Consider the following 16,793-nt stretch of genomic DNA (forward strand, 5'->3'; position numbering starts at 1 on the left):
CTAAAAAAAGGAAAGAAGATGAGGCAGACAATGAAAGCATTGGGACTATTACCTCTGCTTGAGCTAAAAAAGACAAATACAGTCGTCTGAATGGAGAAGGACTCTGAGTAGCAGCAATATGTGAGGGGCTCAAAGTCTCTAGCACTTGCCAGTCTGAGAGCAGTTAATAGTGCAGTTTAGAAAGCCTCTCTTTCCTTTACCTTTACATGCACACACAAATGAGATGTCTGTTTCCCTAAATTTTACTTGTCACAACATGAAGAGATTAAGGATTACACATACAAATTTTACTTGTCAGGGCTCTAAAAATACCATTGCTGGAGAGCTGAAGCAACTTCCTCAAGTTCTGGCTCTCTGAGTTAGGTTGGCAGCTGCTACTTTCTTACACAGATTGGAAAGGGAGCAAAAAGCAGAAATTATCACAGAATACCAGTTTGGAAGGGACCTCAAGGATCATCTGGTCCAACCTTTCTTGGCAAAAGCATGCTCTAGACAAGGTGGGCCAGCACCCTGTCCAGCTGAATCTTAAAAGTGTCCCATGTTGGGGAATCCATCACTTCCCTCAGGAGAGTATTCCAGTGGCTGATTGTTCTCATTGTAAAAAATTATCCTCTTGTGTTCAATTGGAATCTCCCCAGGAATAACTTGTACCTATTACCCCTCATATTTTCCATGTGAATCCTTGTAAAAAAGGAGTCTCCCTCTTCTTTGTAGCCACCCTTTAAACAGGGGAACATGGTGATAAGGTCTCCCCTAAGCCTTCTTTTCTCAAGGCTGAACAAGCCCAGTTCTCTCAGCCTTTCCTCATATGGCAGGTGTCTCAGTCCCTTGATCATCTTTGTGGTTCTCTGGACTTTCTCCATCCTGTCCACATCTTTTTTGCATAGTGGGGACCAAAACTGCACACAGTATTCCAGGTGTGGCCTAACGGGTGCTGAGTAGAGTGGGATAACAACTTCTTTCTCTCTGCTGGTGATGCCCTTGTTGATGCAACCCAGCATCCTGTTGGCTTTCTTTGCTGCTGCAGCTCACTGTTCACTCGTGTTGATCTTGTTGTCCACCAGGACCCCCAGGACCCCCAGGACCCCACAGGCAGATCCCAGCCTGTGCTGCACTCCTGGATTGTGTTTTCCCAGGCGCAAGAGGTTACACTTGTTTTTGTTAAAATTTGTAAGGTTCTTGTTAGCCCACTCTTCCAGCCTATCCAGGTCTTTGTGCAGGGTGGCTCTCCCTTCCCAAGTGTCCACTTCCCCACTCAGTTGGGTGTCATCATCAAAATTCATCAGGGTACACTTGATCCCATCATCCAGATCACTTATGAAGATATTAAACAGTGTTGGGCTCAGTGGAGGACCCCACTTGTGACAGATTGCCAGTTTGAAGAGGAGCTCTTTACCACCACCCTCTAGGTGCAGCCTGTCAGCCAGTTCCCCAACCACCTCATGGACCACTTGTCTAGACTGTAATGCATCAGTTTCTCTAGGAGGAGGCTGTGGGGAACTGTATCAAAGGCCTTTGAGAAATCCAGGAAGACAATGTCCACTGCTCGCCCCAAATCAACCAAGGAGGTTACTTTGTTGTAGAAGGTGATCAGGTTTGTCAAGCACAATTTGCCCTTGGTGAATCCGTGCTGGCTTTTCCCAATAATGTGCTTCATTTGACTTGTGATAGTCCCCAGGAGGATTTGTTCCATAACTTTCCTAGGGATTGAAGTAAGACTGATGGGCCTATAATTTTCTGGATCCTCCTTTAAGACCTTTGTGTAGATGGTATGACATTAGCTTTCTTTCAGTCTTCTGGGACATCCCTTGATCTCCGCGACTTCTCAAAGATTATGGAGAGTGGCCTCACAACAACATCAGCCAGCTCTCTTAACATCCTCAGGTGGATAACATTATGCTGTACCTTTTTTGAGAACTACTTGGCATCATTGCAGGGAACATTGAATCCTATACAGGGAAGGTGGGTTTTTGAAGTTATAGAAAACAGAGCTTGTAAAAATAAATTGAAGTCACTACATTTTTAATGAGCTTGCATGTTTGGTCAGTAATGATAAACAGTAATGATTGTATAGTATGTTTCGGCATATACAGGTTCATGTGTTATTCTGATTAAAGAATTAAATTAAAATGCAATAAAGATGAAATCCTAAAATAAATGGAAAACTGGATAATTAAGAGGTAATTGCAAAAGTAAAATCCTCAACAAGTGAATGAGTTTCTGATGAGTTCTACAAAAATGCTATGTCTTCTGTACTTGGCAGTCACTCAGCAGTTACCAGAAGTCTGTGTTCAGTTCTGCTGTTTGTACCTCAGGAAAAATAAGAAACAGTGCAGAAGATAGCTCTTTAAAAGTTTAAGGGGGGAAAAAAGGATAGAGGAAAGCAGGGCTCAGAATAAGAGCATATAAAACACCTCCTACTGAAAGGGTTCAGAGTGCATCTATGTTTATGCCATATTTCAGTGGTTAAGGCACTCCCCACATAAGTTGGAAATTGAACTCATGACACTAGCAGTCTCAGTGGGTGTTGTTGGAGAAAAGGTCATCTCCTATGACCTGAGAAAAGTCTGCAGGGAAGAGTTAAGGCTGTGAGTGTCTTTTTGACATAAGTGCCAAAGATCTGAAGAAGGCTTACATTCATTACCTGAGGGTTTCGTGTTTCCTATGAACCAGAAAAGATAGCTTTTCACTGCGCTGGATTTCATGAAGCCATTTTGGACCCCTAACTCTCTGACAACTGAGAACTGGAGAAATTAGTCCTGTGACCAAGGGCAATGAGTTCCCTGAAATGTCAACACCTGAACGCCCTATATGCTTGTGAAGGTTGTCATAACTGGAAAACTAATTTAATGAATTTTACACTTCACCAGTTTTCTTAAGGTTACTTTTTCCAGAAGAGACCTGCGCTGTAAAATTGGGTGGTTATATGATGTTGTTCATAGCTGTAAATGCTTTGCAGTGCAGAATGATGCTTGGAATCAGGTGAGGTGGTTGCATACAGCCTGCTGACACCAGTGTGTATTCAGTCTGACTAACTGGTGTTGCATGGGAGATGATAGCACAGCTAGCCATGTCAGAACAATGAGTGTAAGCGTGACATTTTTCCCACCAGACTACGGATGAGCGGGTTCGGCTGCCAGACATCCGAGCAAGCAGGTGGTACCAGTTCCGTGTGGCAGCTGTAAACGTACATGGGACGAGAGGCTTCACGGCACCCAGCAAGCACTTCCGATCCTCGAAAGGTTAGTTTTCATTTGCTATGTCTGGCGCTCACCTTCTGCTCATTCACACGTGAAGCACAACCTGATCTGCCTACTTTTGTGGCAGAAGGTTTTTAACAGATGGGTTTTTGGGTAGTTTTGCCACCAGCTTTAGAAATGGTGTGAGATTTTTTTGAAGTTGACAAAGGAATTAAAGGTTAAAGATGTCATTATTCTTTTATCAGTAAGGGGTCTCAACGAATAAACCTCCCTTTAAACATTTTCCACATGGTTAGTATCAAACAACATGACCCTGACCATGAAACATGAAGGAACTGGGGTTTCGGTGTGTTACTCTGAGAGGTTTCTCTTATTTTTCTTTTTAGTTATAAGAAATATTTTGCTGACATATGTTTAGTAGAGTATTGAAATATTTTGTTGACTGTAAATAATTGTAGCAGTATTGTTTTGATGGAACTGTGGACTCTTTTAATATAACTTTCCCATTGCTAGCACTAATTGTAAGGGCTTAAGAAAAAAAGGGTATAAATGCGAAGTAGCATGTTTCTGTTCATTAGAAAGGCATGACAAATAATCCACAAGTATTGTAGGAATTTTTGTTGCTTTTCTGGTTTTGCAAGGGTTTCGGTAATAAAAAAAATTTGAAAATTATTTCTGTACCAGTGAATGGTACTTGGGGGATGGGGGAGACAGAAATGTATCTCCCATCCTGTGAAGCTGCTGGCATTGTCCCTGGCATGCCTTTGACCTACGCAAAGCAAAATTTTCCCAGATGACTCTCAGGTGTAGTATAGGAGTTAGCACAGGCCAGAAACTATTCCCAACAGACAGATGGTCTGCGTGTAGTCACTCTCTTAAATGCAGTCAATAATGTGGGCATAGCCAGACCATGCTAGTTGACTAGTGCCAAAGAATGAGATCTAGCATTCTTCACTCTACTAATAGAGGTAGTTTCTAATAGAAGGACTTATCCCTGTTTTAGTAGTGACAGAATAGTGCATTTCCTCCACTTTCTGCAGACAGAATTATCTGTCTGTATACAGGCAGCTGCCATCTATGTGTTCCTGTGCTACCTTTTAGCTTGCTGTTTGGCTATAGTCAGTCCTAGAAAAAAATCTTATTATAGATGCAGTTATAGAGGCATGCAAGTGCTTTTGCTGGTACGGATGGTTTAATTGCTTACTGAATAAGTATACATTAGACTTAATAATTTTTCTGTGCTATAACCACATTTGTGGTAGGAAGGTTGGCTGGGATAGCTATCCCATTACTATTGTGACCACAAACCTTTTCAAGTATAAAATAAGTATTATTTTAAGAATTTATTATACTTAAGTATCATACCATTTCAGTCACATCAAAAATTCAGTTCCTTCAATCTGTGTTGAGCTTACTGCAAGGACTCAGCAGCAGCAGTAGCTTTCTTTTTACTTTTCTTCATGAGCAGCACTTCAGCAGATACAGAACTTTGTTGCTGAATCTGGCACCAACTTTCTTTTAAACTGAGATCATTGTCAGTTGTTTTACTGAGTTTGTAAAGATTTTCCAACTATTCTATAATTGCAATTAGATAATAATATGTCATGATAACACTGACGTTTTGCCTTAAGCGTGACATTTTCACGCAGGCTTGTATTACTTTCAAAATAATTCGTCCCCTACTGAGTGTGCTAGCCACAGGAGTATATTGTTCAAAATACCTACATTGGTAATGAATATAAGAGTATCCGTGGTAAGTCATACTGAAGGTCTCTTTAGCCCAGTATCTGACCCCAGCCAAAAGTGGGTTTATGGAGAACAGTGTAAGAGCAGGATAAGCACATAGGGATATTTCTTCAGAATAGTCTCCCAGCTGGCAGTGATTTGTGTTTTAGGAGCTTGTGGTTTTGAAATGATTACATGTTAGATACCAGAGTCCTCTTTTTCTGTGGTCTCTGCAGCTACCCCTGAAGCACTTGCTCTCCTTGAGTACTGCTCACAGCTGTCTGGTGGAAGTGGAGAGCACTTTTAGGACTTTGTGACAAGGACAGTGGGAACCAGTAGTACCTCTGCATGCTCTTTCTTAATAAACCAAAATAACATAATCTTGATAATACCAGAAAGTACGTAGCCAGTGTTGTTCAAAAGGCTTCTATAACTCTCAAAATAACATTTTTCAAATCTAAAATCCAGCCCTTTGCAGAGAATCGTGAATTGCCAGACAAACAGCAAGGAGTTCAGTTAGCGATCAGCTTCTTAGCCAAAATCATCCTACTTTGGCAGCTCATTTGCCTATTTTAGAGGCTTGGTATTGTCAGAGGTTGTCAGTGGTTGTAAAGATACCGTGTTCGCCAAATGAAACGTGTGGATGAACTAGGTGACTCACATGAAGACACTGCTAGGTGGTGACTTTTGGGAATGATACTGGGATACTTCAATCAGTATCTCTTAGCCTCCATGTCCCCAAGTAGGCGCTTATAGCGGTAACAGTTATAGTGTCATATAGCCACTTAATTACTACTTTGGATCTCAGTGGGAAGTGGCATCCCCTGCCTGGCAGAGAGGCAAGAAACTGCTGCTCAGACGTGCCTAGTTTTTTGAGTGCCAGCAACTACTGGCCCCTGCTTAGCTCTTGCAGGCACATTTAACCTCCAGTTTGGAAAAGGAAAGTGGACTTTGGCATATCACCTTTGGAAGGTTGCTGACTGTCTGTGCTACATTTGTGTGAAGTGCGGACAGAAATGCACATCAGTTCTTGTACTGTTTCACTTCACCCTGTTGTGCCAAGACCAAGAGAAGATTATTATCTTCGTCAGATTTAACAGAAGTTTTCTTCAAAAAGAAACCCTTTGATCAGGAAACATGACAGCAATTCCTAAGACAGTTTCTCATGAAAGATGCTGAACTTTTACCAATTGCTCATAAGTTATAATGAATAGCAAATTATTTGGGTTTGTTTTTAGTTTAAAGGAGGAAAAACATGATACATAATCTGAATCTAAGGAGGAGTATGGCACCACAAAGTCTCTGTCATTAAATATTTTAAGCTGTTATAAAGAACATTCAAAAACATTAGTGCTGTAATTACTGGGAGAGAGACTTTTTGTCTGGTTACTACAATACTGTTTTATACTATTTTGTGGTTTTTGCAAATGCAAAAAAATCTGATCTCTAAGTAGGCACAGTAAAGTAAGGTTCTGTTTTATTCAAAATAATGTTAAGTCTTCTGAGGTATATAATTTCCATTAATTTTTCTATCACTAAATAAAGCTCCTTATTATCCAAATTAATTTAAATTCCCAACCATGAAAAAGACAACCAGGAAAACAAGAGTATTTCATCAATCATTTCAGCTTACCATTCTTTATCTAGTTGTGTTTTGAGGTTTTATCTATTGCAGCTTTTGATGCTCTTATACTGTAAACATTTGAGGTGAAAGTTTATTAGCTGTTTCACACTGCCTCGTGTTCATTTATGGCATTAATCTGTAAATAATAATCAAAGTGACACAGCTGAGATAATTTATGAAATATTCAGAGCTTAAACAGGGATTTTTTTTATGCTATTTCTTTTTTATAAAGGAAATGAAGGATTTTCATGAGCTTGTCTGGCACGACCCTTCACAGGGAATGAAGTGATTCTTCATTTTGCCAAAATGTGATTCCAAAATTACAAGAAACATGATTAGACTATGCCTATCTGTTGGAGCAGAGTGGCTATAAAATGAAATGAATACTGCACCTAGGAGAGTGGGTTCTTTCCTAGAAGTAGAACTCCACACATAGGTTTTCAGATTGATATGGTCAGCTAAAATTGATCAAAACTTTCTGCTATTTTGACAGTGGTTTCCACTTCACTTTGCAGGGTTTTTAAATTGTGTATGCTTTCCTTTTTATCTTCAACTGAGTGGCAGCAATTTGCAATAACACCAATAAATAAAACTAACAGAATGCCTGGCAGAACATTTTTGATCCCTAAAGGTACAAATATATTTCTCTTCATATTTTCACTGACTGTCTACATGATGCTTAATTTTCTCTGGGAGCAGGAGAGAACTGTTTCTACTATCCATAAATGAGTCCTTGGATGAAAAGCTACCTGCACTTTTCTCCCAGAGAGCGGGCACCAGATAGCCTAACCAGCTGGTTCGAAGCTGCTTAGCACTAGTAATACAATTTTTAAGTTGTTGCATTTGGGTAAGAGTTTTTAGGCTATTTTTTCTAGCTTTTTATGACCTATGATGAGAATGAACTCTTAGTAACAGAGACTGCAGTTAACTAAAGGGATCAGTGTTAGGCATTTCCACATAATGTATTATCTTGCTGGTCTGTAGTTAGGTACTGTGCCATTTTCTGAAACAAAAAGAGGCTATAAGATCAATGCAATGAGCCCAAACCATCCGATCCTTCTACCTCTGCTAAAGGTTTTTATCTTCAACGTGAAGGCAGTGGCTAGCATACACAGGATAAATTGTCAAGCAAAAGGAAGCAGACAACATTGTTTTCACAGCACATAAGTACCATGCTGGATGTGATTTCATGCATACATTACTGAGTGTTAGTAAAACCAGAACAGACACCCACTCCCGGCAATAAAATTCTTTCTGTTGCTCCTTTGGGACCAATGATTTTTTTATACTGTTGCACAGCTGGTTTATGTGTGCCATTTCCATTGGGCAAAGCCATTCCTCCTGCTTATGCCTTGGAACTGTTTAATGGTTGGAAACTTGTCTGTAGAGCAGCTTCAGCAGATTTTTAGAGTTGGAAGGTCCAACGTTTAAAAGATAGCAATGAGAGATCCATTTTAAGTCAGAAAAAAAAGCTCTATAAAAAAGGGTTTAAATTAGAGTCAAACTTGCTATCGCTTTTACAGCCTAGAATGAGAATTCTGATTCCAATCTCATTATTTCCTTCTCTGACTTATATTCCAAATCATTTACTGTTTTCACTACAGTTGCCACTTCTAAAGCCAAAGTGGATGCATTACAGGAGTGTATGATGTGATTCTTGAGTATACTGTTTTGTTAAAGGCTGCGAAAATGCTCCAGATCCTATTGATTGAAAGAATTTTGTAAAATATAAATTGTTATTCACCATGTTTACAAATATGAGTGTGGGAAGATGTGAATTTTGAAATGGAGATGATGTGAGGGTTTTCTTTTTTTATTTTATTTGTAACAAGGAATCCTCCCTTTTGGGAACTGGAGACAGAGTTTTGCTTGTGATGGCTGAGTAGCCAGCAAGACAGGAATTTAAGTCCTTTGGGTATATTCAAACCAGATACAATCCAGACAAATGCAGTACTTACTCCATGTGCTGGAACAGCAGCTTCAGCCTTGACCTAATGAAGCTATCATTTCTAGTGGCGAGAAGTGATTTACTTGTCAGGATGCTGAGAGCAGAATTTTTTCAGATTTGAGGACAGCTGTCTGTGCCAAATTCTAGTATATATATATAATGACTTTTATTTTATTTGAGTTGTAGTATAAACTGCAAAGGAAAAGCTGCAACTAGCACCACTCTTTCTGCAAACCAAAGAATTTGATTTAACACTCAGATAAATTCATGTATATAAAATTTCAGAACTTTATGTTTGAAAAACTGGCAGTAGTTTCCATTCCAGTAATTTAATGTTCATGTATCTGAATTACACATGTGGACAGTCAGTCAAGGGGATCACAGATATATGAAGACTAACAGTAGAATGGCTGTTATTTTTATAGTCAGCAGAATGCCAGTTTAGCTTCATAGTCAGGTTAACAAACACCTTATGTATATAAGCTTTATAATCCAGTACCAGTTATTAGACTTTGAAGTATTTCATCACGAGTTGTATACTGCTTTTAATGTCTGCATAGACATAAGCATAGCAGCACACCTTGTAGAAGCATGACTTCTCCATTCAGTAATGTAGAAGAAGCCAGCACATCTGTTATCTGGTGACTGGCAGACATGCGTTGTGGAGGAACATGCTCTTATACTTAACAGTTTTTTGGGTTTTGAGCTTTTTGGTGGTTTGGGTTTTGTTGGGGGGAGGGGGCTTTGGAGAGGTCTGCAGTGGAGGATGTTGGGGGTTTTTTGATTGTTTTTTGAGGGTGGGGTTTGGGTCCTTTAGGTTTTTTTTCTGTTAATAACAGAGATCACAATATCTTGCCTTGCTGCTATTACTTCACACCTGTTTGTTTTGCTGGTGAAACTCAATCCTTTCAAATGAAAGAAAAGATTAATATTCTTGGCGTTCTGGCTTAAAAAAAATGATAGTTCTTCAGTTGTAATAGTAATGAGTGTCACAGAAATATATAGTAATAGATTAATAAATTATATAGTGGTATTGAAATGCTAAGTATGGAGTGGATCCTCAGTTGACATAAAATGCTCAATAAGTGGCCTCATATTTCAGGTAATACACCCCAAATCCAAGAAATATTTTACCATTGTGTCTCTACAATCAGACAAGTTCTCTTCAGATGTTTAAATGCAAAGCTGTAATAAATTAAGTCTTGTTCATCTTTGACATCTTACTTCCTTATGGTTTATTATTTTATCCAGTTTAGTCAACTAGTTTTAAAAAAGCTCTTCTAGAAAATGTAGCACTTTCAAATGTCTTGCCTTTACACGTCTGTCAACTGCAAATCTCCTTCCTTTCTGTCTTCTACCACCACCACTCTTCTTCCTGTTCAAAGACATTTTTGTGGATGATATTTGCAAGACATGAGAAAGAGAGACTTTGAAGAAAGGGGGCACTCAAGAAAATGTTTCTGCTGTTGCTGTATTATTTCACATATGTATTCCTTTTAAGAGGACATTCTTTCCTTAACTGCAATTACCCAATGATTCTTAGTACAGTGTTTACATTCTCCCGTAGCAAAGGAGAAACACTACTAGGTTTTCTTTTAAGTATGGATCAGCATTTTGTCTGCTGACTGGGCTGTTTCTAGTGAACACAGAAGAAATGCTACTGTTTAATGTTTTCAATAAACTGTGCAATTATAAAAAGTACAGGGTGAAATGCTGGTTCTATAGAAGTCAATAGAAATAATCTGTTGGTTTCAGTATGCACATAGATCCTCGTGTTTTCTTTTTCTGCTTATGTCACAGGGAAAAACAGGGATGTTTGAAGTTACCCTAAAAAAACCCCACAAATTCTTGTGATTCTGAGACATATAAAAGCTCTATTCTGGTCAGTCACTAGCTTTACACAAGGAAAATTGCAGACTATATTACATTCTTATGGGGACAGAAACATTTGAAAAAGAAGAATGTAAAATTGGTCATTTGCTTTTAGACCTATGAAAAATTGGTGAATAGAACTTCAAAACATTTTAAATCATGTAATACACTTTACCCAGAAGAGCTATTTCATTTAACTTTTAGATTTTTTTAATTACTCTCAGAGTCTTTTATAGTTGCAGAATGAAGTCAAACATGTTTTATGGTTACAATTGTTTTTGCTTGTATCTGACCATTTGTGAAGAGATATTCTCTGAAACACTTTAATTCTATCCCATATGTTATGTATACATAATACATGATGCATAGTACTTCTGGGAGATAACCTGAATAATTCACCTACAGTAATATGATCATGTTGCACTACAGGTTATAAATGTTTTATTGCCATAATACATTGTCATATAACATAAAAATCCCCTAACATTTTAAATCAGTGAAGATGAGTACTTAATAAAGATTTGGGATTTTTGAATCATGATTCTGTTTATATTTATTGCACCTAAATTTAATTTTATATCTACTTATTTTATTAAACGATAGAAGTAAATGAGTAAAAAGTTGTGTTAGAGAACAGTACAGACCATTTAACTAAATTAATCTCTTAAATTTATCCCTTCCATTATAAATAGCTTTGTATACTTTAAGATGGAGTTGTTACTTCACAGGTAAGGAAATAGGTGTAAGAACAGTGCTTCTTGAAAGCCAGAAAAAAATATAGGGAACTGGCTGGCAAGCTGATTAAAAAAAAACGAGTGAGGAGAAATAAGGAATTCTCATTATTTTGAAAATTAAGTTAAATTTCTAGAATTCTTAAACTCAAGTATGCTTTGTAACTTTATGGCCAAAAGTTAGGTTGAATTATTTGTGTGAGGAAACAGGGGCTTCCATTACTATTTAACTAAAATGGCATGTGTGAGCAAACAGGAGCATCCATTGTTATTTAACCAAGAGTCCTGCTGAATAACAGAAATAAGCCATTATTTCACATCTGCTGATCTTTAAAAGGGAAATGCTGTCTTTATTAATTCTGAATGTGTCTGTTTGCATGAACTAAATGATGGAATTTTTCAGTGAGACCATTTGTCATAGGGATTATCTGATGAATTTAGTATGCCTGGAAAGTTTGTTTAACAGCTCATTTACCATTATAAAAAGATGCAGGTGAACCATGCAGTAAATTAATGCCTGGTGTCCCCTCTGCACACCTTCAGTTTTATTTCTGGCAAATAAGTGGTAGCTCATTTGGCTAAAAAGTTATATGAAAATATTCTTTTCAATCAGATTTTTTTTTCTTGTCTACAGGCTCATAACATGCCCTAATTACTATGAATTTCCTTTATTCTGCCTGATATACTTTTAATTTTTTTTGAGTCACACTGTTTACTTTTACTTAAATTCTGGTTTTGCAGTTTCCTTATATTTTGTCACCAATGTTTGGCTACCATGGGCATTTAAAAAAAAAAGTAGGACTTAAAAAGTAGGATTAAAAAGTAAGAGTTAGTAAATAGCAAATTGGACTTTCAGAAGCTCAGTTGCAAAATTTCCATTGATTCACATTACTTGGGGCCAAGATATTATATATCAGGTCCACAAGGAGGACCTAACATTTAATACTGGAAAAGGTTCAGTATCAGAACCTCTGACTGTCAGGTGTCCTTCTGGACTCTCGGGTCAGCACAAATACAACTGAAGGAACAATATCTCAGTTGATATTGACCAGAAGTTAAACCAGAATAGCAAAATAAATCACAGGGTTAGCTAATTGCTTTTTGTTGTTCTAAAAAAGCCCTACAGACTTCTATGAAAGTGTAATATATCATTACGTCTTAATTATATTTATTCTAAGGAAGTGTTTGTGTTCCTTGGTCGTAGATATCAATACTAGAATTTTGAAGAAAGATTCAGCATGTAGAAACATAATTTTGTCATCTGAGAATTGTCTGGCAACACTGAAAAAATATTCAGTGTTTCCACCGTACAATTCTCTGATGACTACACAAGGCCATTTGTAGCACATGATAAAGCTTCATGATGTTTGTGAACTACTGACAACACAGAATAATGACAAAACTAGATGTTAATTCATAATTTTTATTTCAGTAGAGTTTGAATGTCTAGAATTTACAAGAAGCCCTATCACCTATGGGAAAATTTTGCCTGAATTTTTTTCAGTATATTGAGAGTGTTTAATCCAGCTTGTGTATGCCTGGTAAATACGTAAGATGAAGATGGTCTTTACCTTACTGAAGATGGTCTTTACTTTAGAATGTTTTTGTTTATTTTAAATTCCAGATCCATCTGCTCCACCAGCTCCATCTAATATCAGAATTGCCAATATCAGTGCAAACAATGATGGGAGTGTGAATGTAATGATTACTTGGGATCTTCCAGAAGAGCCTGATATCCCAGTGCACCACTACAAAGTCTTCTGGAGCTGGACGTATAGCAAATATGTAATCCCAGCTAAAAAAAAGAGAAGGAAGATTACTGATGGGGTAAGAAAGAAAATAGTAAATGAGGCAGAAATATGGCTTATTTCTGGCACAAAATAGAGTGTAAGTATAAAATATGTGATAAATTGCAATGATTTCAGCAGCTGGTAAAGTAGTGGTCTTAATTTTTAATATCACCAACCCCATAGGCAATTTTGATCTTTCAATCCCTATCTTTCACTGAACTCAGAGAGAAGTAGACTTCTGCCTTAAAATGCAGGTAAAATCTATTAAGATTTTGCAGGAGAGATGAATAGAAAGTTAAATGCTGTTTGTCCTCTAAATTTAGGACTATTTTATTAATGCTTCTTAAAGATATAGTGCTTGTTTTATTTAAAAAGCCTATCATCATCTGTCATGTTGTTCTTTCATTATGCAAATAAAACTTGTGACACTGTCATATAGAGCAATCATTAAATTGTCAGTATAGGTCCAAGGAAAAAACAAACCCAAAACTCTTTAAATAAGCTGCTGTACCAAAGATCTGGCATATTTTCATAGCAGCAAGTTCCTATAAGTTTCTTGAATCATGTATCAAATACTACTTTACTGGAAAGCTATCTCTTGTGATATCCTTAAGCATATTGCATATTATTTTAAAGTAGTTAATAGAAATAGAAATCAGAACAGATAACAGGCTGAACTTAATTCTCAGTGCTTTTAATAAACGCATTGTGAGAATTTGGTCCCATGTCTATGTTAACACTGTGTTTTGGCTCTGGCTGCCTACTTGCACTGTGATGAATGACAGCCGGAGGGATTATAGTTTCCTCTCTGTCCCTCAGTCACCAAACTGTGAGAGAAATAAATGCAATGAAGGCTGTGTGCTGAATTCATGCAAGTAAATATGCACAGAAAAGAAAGTTAGTTCTTTGTTGTACTTTTAAAAAATCACTTTGGCAACATAGGAATAGGGTTGGACTGTGCTATGTAGAAAAGTTTGTGTTTCTCAGGAAAGCTGCCTTTGGCTAGAGACCTTCATGACAGGCTACAGTCTAAAGATACAGTGGAGCTTTCTCTCCACAAGCTGGTCCTTAAATCACAAAACCCAGAAAATCTTAAAATTGAGCTGGGTCCTTAATGTTGTGTTGGCACTTTGCGTAGGGTGCATCCTACATATAAATATGTTAAAACAGATCCAGTATATAGCATTACAGTAATTGGGACCAAGTTCTGACCTTGAATATAAGGAAATCCAGAAGAGCCAAGGCAGGCTCTTAGAATATCTTTCATATTACTCCTGCCTCATTGTACTTCTGCAGCATGTCATGAAACTGTATAGCAATGCCAGTGACATTCAGACTTCCCTACAGGACACTCTGGATGCTATTGCTAATCAATGGTCATGTGAATATTATAGCAACAATTCAGTCTAAAAATGGAAAATAAATTAAAGTTTAAAAAAAATAAGAAAGGCAGAAAAATCTTATTTTTTAAAGATTATTGAAGATTTTTCTTGCCAAGTTTTTACCTTTAGATGTAGTCTAGTCCAAATAATTTTATGATTTCCATATGAAATAATTCCACATAGACACTGAAATAATTTGACTACAGTATTAACACTGTTAATTGAGAATGTTACGAATCAGTGTTACAAATACCTCAGCACAAAACAAGTAAAGGTAATTAATATTAAATGCCTTTGACAATTCCTGAAGTGTTAAATATGGCAGTACATGGTTATCTTTTTCACTCTGGATTGACCTTCAAACTTCAGATGCATAAACAATTCTAATGAAAACATGGAGTAATGTCTTCTCTCTGAGATATGGCCTAGAAGGACATTTTCATAAATACATTTAAAAATTTAAGAAATGTAAGACTACTGAGAAGCCTTGACTCTTCTTTGCAATATCATGTTCCTTGCCTTAATTTATAGGTTATTGACCAGAGAATGGTAATCCTACTCTGTTATTTCCCCATTTAAGACACTTCCAAAATACTGTATTTTTTCTTTTCTGTTTTCGCTTCTATAGAGGAAAAGTGGTCTTACCAGTGGGGGGGTATTTTTGGTTGTGGGTTGGTGGGGGTTTTTTTCATTTTTGTTTTCAGCAGTTGAAACAAATAGAAAATATTGACAAATGTTGGATTTTAGCTGTCTTCAGACTGGCTGTCTCTAGAAAAAGTTTTAAATTGCTTTGCTAACACGGAAATCGGGGAATAAAAAGTTTAAAATTCTTTGGCTAAAATAATTTTGGCATAAGAAAAAAACTTGTTATATAGGAAAAGACCCTTTAGTTTTGGCCTAAACAATACATGTCTGTATTTGCCAAGGAATTGCCAAAATTACGTAGACATCAGGAAAGTTAGTATTTTAAAAATGACACAGAAAAGCAGAGTCCAATAAAATATATTTTTTAAAGAAAGGAAATTTTGCTCTGTTGTATATGAGTTTTCTTTTTGAATTTCAAGAAAGTAGTGTGCCTAAGATGACAGGCCTCTGTTAATAAGGGCCTGTGTTTCAGTAATACTATAACTGCTGTGTATATTTATTCTATTATAGGCCCAAAATTATGTGGTCCTGGAGGGACTCCAACCCAACAGCAACTACAATGTAGAACTGCAAGCAGTAACACGTTGGGGTCAGATACGCCTAAAAAGTGCTAAGGTTTCTCTCCATTTTAGCACGACTCAGGACACCAGGAATAATAGTGAGTAATTGTATTCAAAGACTATGCTGAATGCTTTGTCTCTCCTTTATCTGCAATACGAATATTTTATATAATAATTTCTCAATTTTAAAAAAAACCCATTTTTTTAAAGCAGGCATAGCATAGTGATCCTGTCTTGGTCAACTTGAGTAACCTCTTAATGTTAAATTTCTTATCTAAAAATTGGTGACAGTTTTTGCCTAATTCTTAGATCCTAGTTGCCTAAAGTGAACAACTGCAATGAAAATGGAAGCATTTGCATGACTGTGGTGTTAATATTTTTTAAATACAATACAGGTATAAATACTGATTATATTTGTCAGTGGCTGGAATAAAACCATTTCTGAGTCTTTGTCTTAACTGGGCAGTTTTAGCTTGCAATGTTTTTCAAAATCCTGACTGTTTTGAGTAGCCCACTAAGTCATACTCTTGGACCACACAAATATTTATCTACTATGAATGGATATAAAACTTCAGCTCTTCTGTTAGGGAATCTAAGATGTTCCATGCCTGGTAAGCAATGCCTTCTCAAAATATTGCACACATAGGACCCACATTCAAATTAAAATCTTGAGATCTATAGATGTCAGGTTATGTCTTGTAAAGGTCTTTACAACCTCACAAGCTAATTAATATAATTGAAAAGCGTATCTGAATCTGATTCTTAGTCTTAGTTAAATGCTATTTGTACAATTACAATACTGAGTTACTGCCTCAACTGCTGATGTGTCTGATTAACTGATAGAGAAAAATTCTGATAATAAGATGTTAAAGAATATAATTTTAAATATCCTGCCCTGGCTCTGTTTCATTTTTCATTCATTTACATTCTCTTTTAAAAATACACTCAAAGTTTAAATTTTACTTGTTGCCATTTGTATAACATAACTAACTACTTTCATCCTAATCCAGCTATTGTTGCTGGACCCTTCTGCAAACATACTCAGTTTGGATGTACATAAAATATTTTAAAGTAGTTGTTAGTTATGATGAACCTTCAGATCTACATTTGCTTCCCATATTAATGTACCAAGAAGAAAAAATACACCTAAATATCCTTTTTCCCATATTAAGTTCATTTTTACTACTTTTTTGAGCAATCTTAAGACACAACAGAAGGCCAAGTTTTCATCTCTTCAATACACCGAGTCTTTGCTTGAAATCCATACCAGAATATAAGCTTGAATCTCCACAGTGTGTACATAAGGCAAGTTTGGG

General features: G+C 36.8%; 1 protein-coding gene across 2 annotated transcripts in view; it reads left to right on the forward strand.

Annotated features, from left to right (window-relative positions):
- ANOS1 (anosmin 1) overlaps positions 1-16,793 on the forward strand; it is a 151,602-nt gene that overhangs the window by 101,040 nt on the left and 33,769 nt on the right. For both annotated transcript variants that reach the window (XM_074858854.1, XM_074858855.1), the window contains exons 6-8: positions 3,113-3,242; positions 12,725-12,927; positions 15,428-15,575. In XM_074858854.1, the coding sequence (XP_074714955.1) occupies positions 3,113-3,242; positions 12,725-12,927; positions 15,428-15,575 (481 nt within the window). The remainder of the gene's footprint in view (positions 1-3,112; positions 3,243-12,724; positions 12,928-15,427; positions 15,576-16,793) is intronic.

This window comes from Strix uralensis, chromosome 2 (genome assembly GCF_047716275.1).
Source record: "Strix uralensis isolate ZFMK-TIS-50842 chromosome 2, bStrUra1, whole genome shotgun sequence".
NCBI classification, from domain to species: domain Eukaryota; kingdom Metazoa; phylum Chordata; class Aves; order Strigiformes; family Strigidae; genus Strix; species Strix uralensis.